A 12056-nucleotide genomic window follows, 5' to 3' on the forward strand; every position below is an offset into this window, starting at 1 on the left:
CATTGAGCTTCTTGAAAGGGTGCAAAAATAGGTAACTCGCCTGGTGAGATCGGCAAAAGGGCGTTCTTATGAAGAAAGACTTCGAATATGTGGGTTGCAGAGTTTGGAAACTAGACACCTTAGAGGAGATTTGATTGAGGTGTTTAAGGCATTAGTAAAATGAATGAGAACAAAATTTTCAAGATTATAAATGATGCTAGAACTAGGGGACATAAATTCAAGTTACGGGGGGTAAATGTTTAGATTGGACTGCACGAAGTTTTATTTTAGCCAGCGAGTTATAAATTACTGGAATAAGTTGCCTTCATGGGTGGTAGAGGCCGACAGTTTGGGGAAATTCAAAGGTCATGTGAATGGTACTTTCGGGTAGGGGAAGCGCATAGGATGGTAGGTTTAATTTCCATTTTTTTTATTAATTATTATTATTTATTTATTTTTATCATTGTTTTGTTCGGATTTTTTTTTTTTTTGGCTGTTGCAGCATAAGCCATAGGCTTTCTTGCACCATGCGGCCATTACTAATACTAATACTAATTGTGATGAAGAAATTCAGAATTATGGACTACAGCTTTAAACAAAGCAAACTCAACAATCTCATGAGAGATTTACATCTACCCAAAGGGTCTGCAGAGCTTTTAGTGTCAAGACTAAAATGCAAAATGTGTTGGCCCCAGGAACAAGAGATTCTTGGTTTTTATGATACAGGCATTGCTAAAAAGAACTGGTTCTCTGCTTTTCCAAAGAAGGCTTGATATATTGTAACAATGCTCTTGAAGTTATGGACTTTTTTTTAATTCTCTACCGACCATAGATAGAAGGCTATTTATTGGCTGATCAAAGCAAAACCGCAAAGGAGTTCTCCTTCATAATGGAAATAACTATGCACTCATTCCTGTAGCCCATTTAGAACACCTAAAAGAAAACTATGAAATTGTTAAGCTTCTTTTGAAAAAAAATTAATTAGAAGAACAACTTGTTTATGCAAAAATGCCTTGTTTTCTGTGTGAGTGGGATAGTTCAGAAGTGAAGACTGGTAAATGAAAGTAGTCACCAAGGGTCGCTGATACCAGGTTCAAAGAATATCAAAGATGAGCCACTAATAGATTAAAATAAAGTATACTGTTACCTTCTCTGCACATAAAGCTAGGTTTAATGAAACAGTATATCCAAGCCTTGGATAAAGATGGAAACTGTTTAAAGTATTTGCATTAAATTTCCATCACTTACATACAAAGAAAAAAAAAAAAAAAAATCAAAGCAGGAATATTTGTTGGAGCTCAAATATGCAAGCTGCAGCTGCTAGAATCTGTATTTGAAGCATGAACCAAACTGAGAGCTGGTTGGACTGGCTTTGAAAATACAGTGCACAATTTTTTGGGAAGCAATAAACATCTAGATTATAAGACGATCATGCATGACATGCTGGAGAAGTTCAGAAAACTAGGCTGCAATATGAGTGTTAAGGTACATCTCTTGCACCTGCATCTCAACTATTTCCTAGAAAATTTAGTTAGTTTAAGTGAAGGGTAAGGATTCCATCAGAATATAAAAGAAATGGAAAAAAGTTACCGGGGGGGGGGGATGGAATGTCAATATGAAGGCCAACTACTATGAAAAGCCACAAAAACTAGTTGCCCGAGGAAGTCTAAAAGATGCAAGTTTAGCTTAGTTTAATGTATAAAAAATCCCGTTTGCAGCCATCTATTCTTGACACACGGATGTACCTTTGGTATTTCTGTTTTCATTTATTTTTATTGGAATTTTTATATAAAAATAACTCATTTGTAGAATCTGTACAAAATAAATTAGAAGCACCTCCATCAAATTTTTTTTATTTGTTAAAATTCTAACATGATAGAGCATATTTAAACTAACTTTCAAAATTTTCATTAAAAATACAGTTCAGAAATACTTGGTATTTCTATTAGATTTCACTTTTATATTCATCATTAAAATAGGTTTCAATATATTCATACCCTATTTTGACTGAGATTCTGAAGTTCCTCTTTATGAGTGGCACATATGTGATGTAGAGTTGCCAGATCTCTAGCTGGATCACCTGAAATGGTTTCTTCAGGTTCTGGTCTTTCAGGAACATTCTGAAAAAATTATCAGAAAAATTGAACTGTCATTTATAAAAAAAAAAAAAAAAAAAAAAATTAATGTCAAGGTCATAAAATTGAGTATTTTGTGTTTAACAACTTTAATAATGATATAACAGCCACTGGAATATTCTGAAATAAACAACTCCAAGCACTATCATTCTACAAGTTCATACATATTATTTGTTATTAGGGGAAATCAAGTTCAGAGCCATTAATACAAGGCAAGCGAAATGAAAGTGATAATTAGTTTTTAATAAGCTCCAGATTTGGCCATTCTTTCACCTGGGTACTTGTCAGCTGTTGTATTGTGATCAGTTGAGAACTGCAAAGTTGAAATGCACTTTCTGACATATCCCGGATACTCTCAACTGAATTCAGATCTGGAAAATTAGGCAATCCAGGGTAGACATTGGAAATACGTTGTAGAGCAGATATCATCTTTTAAGGGCACAAAAAGGTGATATACTTGTACAAGTTGGCACTAATGATATCAAGAGTAGGAGACCGGCAGAATTGCTTAACAAGTACAGGTCACTGTTGAAAAAAAGCCGTGAAATAGGGTTGAATTTGAAAGTATCTTGCAATTCTGCCCAGACACGATAGGAAGGAGTATATGACGAAATCTTGTCGATCAATTCGGCCCTGGAAAGATTGTGCAAGGCTCAAGGGGTAGAATTTTTTTCAGCCTGGACTGTACATGTTAACAGGAGAGATTGCTTCTACAGGGATGAGATACACTTAAATAGAAAGGGTGCAAGAATATTTGCTGATGCTATCGAGGCAATGTTAGGTGGGTCGGAAAACTGCTAGCTTGGGGGGAGACAAAGACGAATAGATTAACAGTAGCCACTGGCAGAGGTGAAAGAGATTCTTGCACTGCTTCTATTGGAATGAGCAGAAGCCTGAAAAACAAGATGCAGAATATTTCAGAGACTGCTGGGAGTCATTGCGGTACAAGTAAACACATGGGTTGTGTTAGGGTAGCTAAGAATAGAAATAGGTGCATGTATACTTGCATGTACACCAATGCTAGGAGTTTAGTAAATAAATTTGATGAATTTGAGGTATTGCTCAAAACATCAAAGACAGATATTGCTGGGATATCAGAGACGTGGTGTCACACAGATATAAGGAATGCAGAACTGGAATTTGGGGAGTACAATGTCTACAGAAAGGATAGACTGGATAGGAAGGGAGGGGGGGTTATGCTATAAGTTAAGGAATACATAAAATCCAAGGAAGTGAAGCCAGTGCACATCGCTGGACAGTGCAGTGTCGAGTCAGTTTGGTGTGACATAAGCATTGGGAGATCAAAATTGAGAGTAGGAGTGTGCTATAGGCCTAATGACTCTGATGAGTATAATAAGAAATTGTACAGGGAAATAGAGTGGGCCAGTAAATCAGAGTGTCTTATAATGGGAGATTTTAATTTCCCAGATATTGACTGGAATTTGGGGGCTGGTCACTCACACACTAGCAAGCTTTTGTGGATTTATTGGATGATTGTTTTCTACATCAGCATGTTCGGGAGGCAACTAGAGGGAGGAATACTCTTGATTTGATTATCCGCAGTGATTCTTCATGTATTAAGAATCTGCAGATAAATGAACCACTAGGTGGCAGTGATCACAGTGTGCTGAAGTGGAATTTACTCAAAGAGGTAACTAACATTAGGGGTAAAGGGAAGGGTTATTGCTTTCGTAAATGCGACTACGATGGACTGAGACAGTATTTAAATTCTATACAGTGGGACCAACTGATGATGTTACCAACAGCAAATGCAAAATGGGAAGCATTCAAAGAACTTATCTTGGAAGCTACTAGGCTTTACATACCAACTAAGAAATATTGTTCAAGGTTTAGGCCTAAATGGATGTCAGATGAACTGATGAGGCATATGGCAGAGAAGAAACATGCATGGGATACATACAAATTAACACATGACACAGAAGCCTATGATAGATACAAGTTGATCTGAAACCAAGTGACAAAGGAGGTTAGGCAGGCGAAGGCAGATTACGAGAAATCTTTGGAAAGGGATGCAAAGAAAAACAGCAAAGAGTTCTTTACTATGTAAACTCTAGAAGGAAGGGGATGAATCAGATTGGTCCATTTGATATCGATGGGTTAACTGTTGATGATCCTGCTCAGGTAGCTAACAAACTAAATGAATATTTTGCATCGACATTCACACATGAGGAGTTATTTAGCGAGGGGAAAGCCAGTGGTGTATTCAACTCTAGCAGTAAGCTAGAGAATCTTGTAAATACTGAGAGTAAAGTGGAGGAGAAATTGTTGAAGATAAACACAAGAAAGGCACCTGGGGTGGATGGGATCTATCCAGTTATATTAAAGGAGGCAGCAAAGGAAGTAAGCAAACCCTTGGCCATAATTATGAGAGCTTCCTTGGACTCAGGGGAGGTACCCACAGACTGGAGATGTGCAAATGTCACCCCAATTCACAAAGGAGGATCAAAGGCTGACACAAGTAATTATAGACCTGTGAGTTTAACTTCTGTTCCAGGAAATTAATGAAGGCACTAGTTAAAGAAGCACTGCAGGATCATTTAGACAAGACTTCAGCTATAGCTCGGACACAGCATGGTTTTGTTAAGGGGAAGTCTTGCCTGACCAATTTGATTGGATACTATGATACAGTCACAAAGGAACTGGATGCAGGGAATAACTTTGATATTATATACTTGGATCTTAGAAAGGCTTTTGGTACTGTTGCACATGGAAGACTGCTGCACAAATTGGAGCGGTGTGACATTGGAGGCAAATTGCTGCTGTGGATAAAGGGGTGGCTGAGGGGGAGAAGACAGAGTGGTAATCAATGGACACTGCTCGTCGTGGACTAATGTTATTAGTGGAGTCCCTCAGGGCTCAGTGTTGGGTCCATTATTGTTTTCTGTATTCATAAATGATATTGATGAGGGTATATCAAGCTTAATGTTGAAGTTTGCAGACGATACGAAGGTTGGCAGGGTTGTCAAGGACACTACTGACACTATTCTGCTGCAACAGGATCTGGAAAGGTTGAGCAGATGGGTTGAGAGGTGTCAAATGAAGTTTAACATTGGCAAATGTAAAGTACTACACATGGGAAACAACAAACCTAGAGCAGCGTATCAACTCTGTGGTACTACACTGACAGTGGTAGAGAATGAAAGGGACCTGGGGGTGGTTGTGTAGGCAGATAATGCTAATACTGGGAATGTTCCCTGAACCATTCAGATACAATTTTTGCATAGTGGATAGTTGTGTTTTTATCTTGAAAGAATCTTGCAATATGGGTAAAAATGAAGTGTTGCTGGGAGAAGGTGGTCCAATATGACAGAAAGATATTCATTGGAGATAACGTGAACCCTCTAATGGTATTAGCAGATCCAATTCATACCATATACTGTGATACTACCCTCAGTTGCTTGAATGGTGGGCACCAGACAGTCTGGGTGCATGGTTCAGTGTAGGGTGAAAGTGAGGTTCACACCTCACTTTCACCCTGCCATCAGTGCAAAAAAGTGTAAATCAAGGCTTGTCTGACCACATGATCTTTTTACACTGTCCTACAGTTCAGTCTCAGTGTTGGCAGTGCTACTCCAGTCAAATTTTCTAATTTTTAACAGAATGAAGTGACTTTTGTAACTATAAATTTCGTAACTTTTGTAACATAAGCTGCCACATATTTACAAAATTGTTGGAAATGGAAGAAATTTTGATGCATAATTTAAATTCCTGCAGTTTTGTTCTTGATAAAGTTTGTTCTTCCTTTTAAAACAGCATTCTTCTTTTCTTTTCCACTCTCTGTATACTTGTGAGGTGATTAATTTTTACACATCAGCGATGTGTAAAAATTTTTGTTTTTTAAATTGTGACTCCTGATAAATATGCTCCAACAATAACACCTTTTTGAAAATTGAAAGTACCAGTTTTCCTGATGACTGGACTGACTAAGAAACCCAGGAAAGCATACAGTACTTATCTGAAGAACCTGCACTCATATAATGTCACCCAAGAACTTGTACTCATACTATGTGATAGCTTAAACTTGCATACTATATATATATGTTGAATTATCTGTTGACACCAATTACAAAATGTTTCTGGCCAGTGTGACTATGTATGTGTGGAATCAACACATTGCCAGATTATTTTTTAACTTTTCAAAAAAAAAAAAAAAAAAAACAGCATGGATATGGTTATAAGTAAATCCATGACTGATATCGAGCTCCTTGGTCATGTCTCTAACTAGTATACTACACTGATTCATCCTGACGGAACTGTCAAGGTAGAATAAATTCGTTCCTAGCTCGCACTCATAAAGCAAAAACTCGTTAAGCGGGAATTTATTTCCCATAGGCATAAGGTTAAAAATAGGTGTTACGTTCTCAACAATGAAATTAGTTAGCTAATTAGTTTATGTTTAAACAATGATTGATTTATTGAAAGAAATTAAAATGTAGTCTGTAAAATCAAGCAAATTATAATAATAGAGAAATTATTTATGACTTACAAATGTTAAAGAATGTTTTTTCTTCATCATCATCATCGACTAAATGCACACTCTTGATCACTCATTATTGGCTCGGCACTCGTTGGTTTGTTGCACAAGGAGTAGTCTTCTTCAGAAATGTTTCAAGAGGCGTTTGTTTCCAAGATAATCTTCTCTTTTAATTATAAATTTCACGACTGCATGCATAAGCATTTTTTACGGCGCACACAAATTGCAACTAACACGATTCGCATGGAGTAAAAAGTTTACGAAGCTTAAAAAAAAAAGGAATGAAGAGAATATTCTGAAAATTTATTTATGTTTTTTATACAATTGAAGATGAAACACATTTCACCATAATAACGTAAAAAACCACACATTTCCAGCTATTGGTATTTTCACAAATGCAATAACAGAAAAGCCCACTAAACTAGAGAGTGCAAATTGTTTTTATTGTTTTATGGTCGTGACCTTCAGAAATGTGCTTTCACAAAGGCAAATCAGTTCTTATAACGTGAACATATTATAATGATGAAAGTGTAGTGCATTTTAATGATTTGAATTGGTAACTAATACAGTTTACAAACCACACTCATGACCTTTAATATGGCCTTAAGGTCATGCTTGTGACCTTAAAAATGACATTTTGGAGAAATAAATAGCTTAGTTATACAGCAAAAATTTCAACTTCTGAGATTTTGAAATGAATTACATTACCAAAAAACAATGTGTTATTGGGTTCACATTACGATATTTTAACGATAGGATGGTGTCTCAACTGATTAATATCGTAAAGCTGGGTACACTGTATTGTATAGTTATGCACGTAGTTTGGAATGCAGTATTTATGAATGTTTAACATTCATTTTTTGCAATTAATGTTTATATTTTAAAATTTGTTGATACTTGGGGAAAAAAACTCGAAAAGCAAAACTTCGTAAAGTGAGAACTACCTGTATATTACAGTGCAGTGTAATACTACACTGCAGTGTAAGAAACTGAATAATGCTGCACTGCATATTAAGAAACTAAATAATGCTGCCAGCTTGGATATATCCATTACTGGAAATAGCATGTTATCTCTATTGCTGGGTAAGAAACATTCCCTGCACATACAGACAGTCAATTTCTCCAATTTTTCAGGAAAAGTGTTAGTGTCAATTCCTAAATTTATACCCATGATGGCATGTTAATTTAAATTTGGACAATCAAAATCCTGTGAAATATGACTCATCCTTGTACAACTCTTGGTCAACGGAATGTTTAACAACAAATTGCAAGGTTAAAGAAAAAACTAATATGCAAAGCCATCAACTATTTTTTCTGTTATTCTGGTGCCTAACTTTTATACCTAACCTACTCATATAATGAAATTGGAACAATCACACTTTCTGCAGTGTTTTTTATTTATTATTTATTTTTTGTTAGACATGCTTCAAATGTCAACAAGGCCTAATTGTTAAAAAACAGGAACTTCTGGCTGATATGAGTTTGTGAAGTTGCATGGTATAATATAAATAATAATTATGTCAACTTATGAAGGAGAAAATCACTACTGCAGGATGAGATAAAGTTCCAGTACCCTAGGCCACTTACTTGAAATGTCGTAATAATACAATGCACAGTGAGAGCCATACACAGTGTCTCAGAGTGCAAACTGACAAAGCAGATAAAATTTTTTTGTGTTACAGGTTTTGCTATAAGCATTAACAAATAAAAAAGTTGCAAAATGTGAAAAACAAAGGTTCACCCATTAAGAGCCTTTGTAAAAACAAAAGTTTTCACAAAGGCTCTGACTGGGTTAGCACATTTTTATTTTTCAAATTTTTTAATATAAAAGTTTATAAGAATACAACCATAACTGTGTGGTCAAATTCTCATAAACTGTCCCCTATAAAAAAAAAAGGATGTTCAATAAAGCAGACTAATTATCTAATTAATTATTTAATTATTTTTTTTGTGCAGTTGCAGGGTAAAATCACATGGGTTCTCCAGCCTCTCTGTATCACATAATGCACATGAGAACTGGCTTATCTTTCTTACCAAGCTCAAATGAATAAAAATCATGTGACATGGCAGGATATAATAGGTCTCAGTCATTATGAACCCAAATGGTGAGATCAGTTTATTCTAATTTATTTTCAGATACACATGCATTCTGCAACACTTTTATTCTTAATTTAGCATGTATTACTAATTTTCTTTGTATAGCATTGGCATTAGCATTAGTAGAGGCATATAATGCAAGAAAGCAAGCTTATACAGCATCAGACAAAAAAAAAAAAAAAAAAAAAAAAAATACCCATTTCACCCATGCATTCACTCCAAAAGTTTGTCCACTTCTTTCCTTGAATTTATTTAATCTAACAACTTGCACAAAGACAGACGGATATTTGTTGCAGCAATCAACTACCTGCTGGCTAAAGGCAAATTTCCGGACATCTACAGGTAGTTATCAACTTTACAAGTTAATTCGTTCCTAGCGCATACTTGTAAAGTGGGAATTTATTTCCCATAGACATAAGGTTAAAAATAGGGGTAACGTTCTGAACAATGATATCAGTTAGTTAATTAGTTTATGTTTAAACAATGACTGATTTATTGAAAGAAATGAAAACGCAGCCTGTAAAATCAAGCAAATTATAATAATAGAGAAATTATTTACGACTTACAAATGTTAAAGAATGTTTATTCTTCATCATCATCGACTAAATGCACACTCGTTAATCACTCATTATTGGCTCGGCACTTGTTGGTTTGTTGCACAAGGAGTCGTCTTCTTCAGAAATTTTTCAAGAGGCGCTTGTTTCCAAGATAATCTTCTCTTTTAATTATAAATTTCATGATTGCATGCATAGGCATTTTTTAACGGCACACTCAAATTGCAACTAACACGATTTGCGTGGAGTAACAAGTTTATGAAACTTAAAAAAAAAGGAATGAAGAGAATATTCTGAAAATTTATTTATGTTTTTTATACGATTGAAGATTTCAGTAAAGGGCAAATGCATTTCACCATAATAACGTAAAAAACCACCCAATTCCAGCTATCGGCATTTGCACAATTGCAAGAAGATCAAGTTTACTACCTGTTTATAATTGCTTGCAGTAACAGAAAAACCCAATAAACCAGAAAGTGCAAATTGTTTTTATTGTTTTATGGTAGGGACCTCCAGAAATGTGCTTTATCATGATATTAGGAGAGGTAATGTTTTTCCTGCACTTTAGAAAAATATCACAAAGAAGCATTTAAAATTGACTCTTATAACGGAACATATGATAACGATGAAAGTGCAGTGCATTTTAATGATTTGAATTGGTAACTAATACAATTTACAAACCACGCTCACGACCTTAAAAATGATATTTTAGAGAGATAAATAGCTTAGTTATACAGCGAAAATTTCAATTTCCGAGATCTTGAAATGAATTATCAAAAAAAAATGTGTTATTGGATTCACATTATTATGATATTTTAATGATACAATGGTGTCTCTGGAACTGATTAATATCGTAAAGGGGGGTACACTGTATTGTACAACTACACACGTGGTTTGGAATGCAGTATTTATGAATGTTTACCATTCATTTTTTGCAATTAATGTTCATATATATTCGATTTTGTTGATACTTGATACTTGGGGAAAAAAAAAAAAAAAAAAAACCCCTCGTAAACCCGGGAACTCGTAAAGCGAGAACTGCCTGTATTTGACAACTGCCTTTCCTCAATTTCAGTTAATGCCCTCTCAGGTTTGTAATCCGAGCAAATGGAAGAATCCCATCAGCATCGAGCCTGCTTAATCCTTTCAAGGCCTTTATCATCATAGGCCGTTTTCAAGCCACTGTAGGACAAAGGCCTCTCCAGCAACTTTGCAGTTTTTTCTAATTTGTGCAATGGCCATCCATTTACTACCCACAAACTGATGAATTTCATCTGTCATCCCCATTGTTGTCTTCCAGGTTTTCTTTTAGATCCTCTTGGGTACCATTCTGTTATTTTCTTAGTCCATCTGTCGTCATGTCGTCAAGCTGTGTGCTGCCCAAGTCCATTTCAGTTCTTTAGTTTGATAAGAATGTCCTTTATTTGTGTTTGCTGCCTAATCCATGTGTTTCTCTTCTTATCTAACAGTCCAATTCCGAATATAATTCATTCCATTTTTTGTTGTAGTTTTCGGCTTCTCTAAAATTCTTTTGGTGAGTGCCCAAGACATGACTTATGGAAGTCATAAGTCTTCCACCATGACTTATGGAAGTAAGTCATGGTGGGGAATATACATTGGTTAATTATTTTACATTTCAGACAAATTGGAATATTGCTCCTCAGTATGTGACTATATTTTCTGAATGCTATCAATCTGAAATTTATTTTTCTCTTGACGTGTCCAAGATAAGTATATGAATCCAACTTTCAATTACTGCTTCTTCACTGATATCTCTTTCTGTGGCATACCTGTTTATCATTACTCCTGTTTTAGCCATATTCATCTTTAGTCCAAAATTCTTACTAACTTTGCGTAACTGAATAAGATTTTCCTCTAATTCTTTGGGATCATTGCTTATGTTCACAATGTCATCTGCAAATCGTAAATGGTTTAGATACTCTCCATTCACATTGACTCCTTTCTGAAACCAGTCTAATCTTCTGAAAGCTTCGTCAAGGGCTGCATTACCAACTTCAGGAATAATGTGTCTCCTTGTCAAACTTCGTTCTCAATTTTAAATTTGTTATTATCTTTGTCTAGTCTTATAAAGGAAGTAGTGTTCTCATATATTTTCTTCAATATCATAATGCATGGGGTATCTATGCCTTGTCTTTCCAGTGCCCGAAACATTGCCTATGTTGTATGGAGTCAAATGCCTTTCCATAATCCATAAATGCCAGGCATAATGGTGTTTTATATTCATTTGCTTTCTCCATTAGCTGCGATATTACACGAAGGTGAACATAGTTGAGAATCCTGCCTAAAGCCAGCTTGCTCTTTCGGTTGATTGTCATCAAGTATTCTTTCTAATCCGTTAGTAAGAACCCTTGTGAACAACTTGTAGATGTGGGACAACAAGCTAATTGGTCTATAATTGACAATTCATCTCCTTTCTTATGCAGCAAAATTATGATTGCATTATTCCACTCCTTAGACATCACCCTTTCCTAATGTACTTTGTGAAGAGCCTTGCAAATTTCTGTGTCATGTTTCTTCCTTCTTCTTTTAACAACTCTACAGTAACTTCATCTTTGCCCAGGGTTTCTGATTCTTCATTTTCTTCAATGCATGTTCTACTTCATCAGGAAAGATAAGGGGTATGTTGTATGTGTTGCTAATTTGTGATTCATCTTCCCCACTGCTGACATCATTCCCTTGCTCCTTATATAATACTTGATAGTAGTCTTCTGCTATTTTTGATATTTAGGTATAATTCAAATATTCTGCTATATTTGAATTATACCTTCTCTGCTA

General features: G+C 35.4%; 1 protein-coding gene across 2 annotated transcripts in view; it reads right to left on the reverse strand.

Annotated features, from left to right (window-relative positions):
- Positions 1 to 12056, reverse strand: part of vap (RAS p21 protein activator vap) — a 723705-nt gene that overhangs the window by 20100 nt on the left and 691549 nt on the right. The window contains exon 23 of one of the 2 annotated variants that reach the window (XM_090368525.1): positions 1977 to 2099. In XM_090368525.1, coding sequence (XP_090224651.1) covers positions 1977 to 2099 — 123 coding nt within the window. Of the gene's footprint in view, positions 1 to 1976; positions 2100 to 12056 lie in introns of those variants that run through there. The other variant, XR_016546661.1, reaches the window with a different exon arrangement.

This window comes from Mastigoproctus giganteus, chromosome 2, assembly GCF_048544385.1.
Source record: "Mastigoproctus giganteus isolate SK-2022 chromosome 2, ASM4854438v1, whole genome shotgun sequence".
NCBI classification, from domain to species: Eukaryota; Metazoa; Arthropoda; class Arachnida; order Uropygi; family Thelyphonidae; genus Mastigoproctus; species Mastigoproctus giganteus.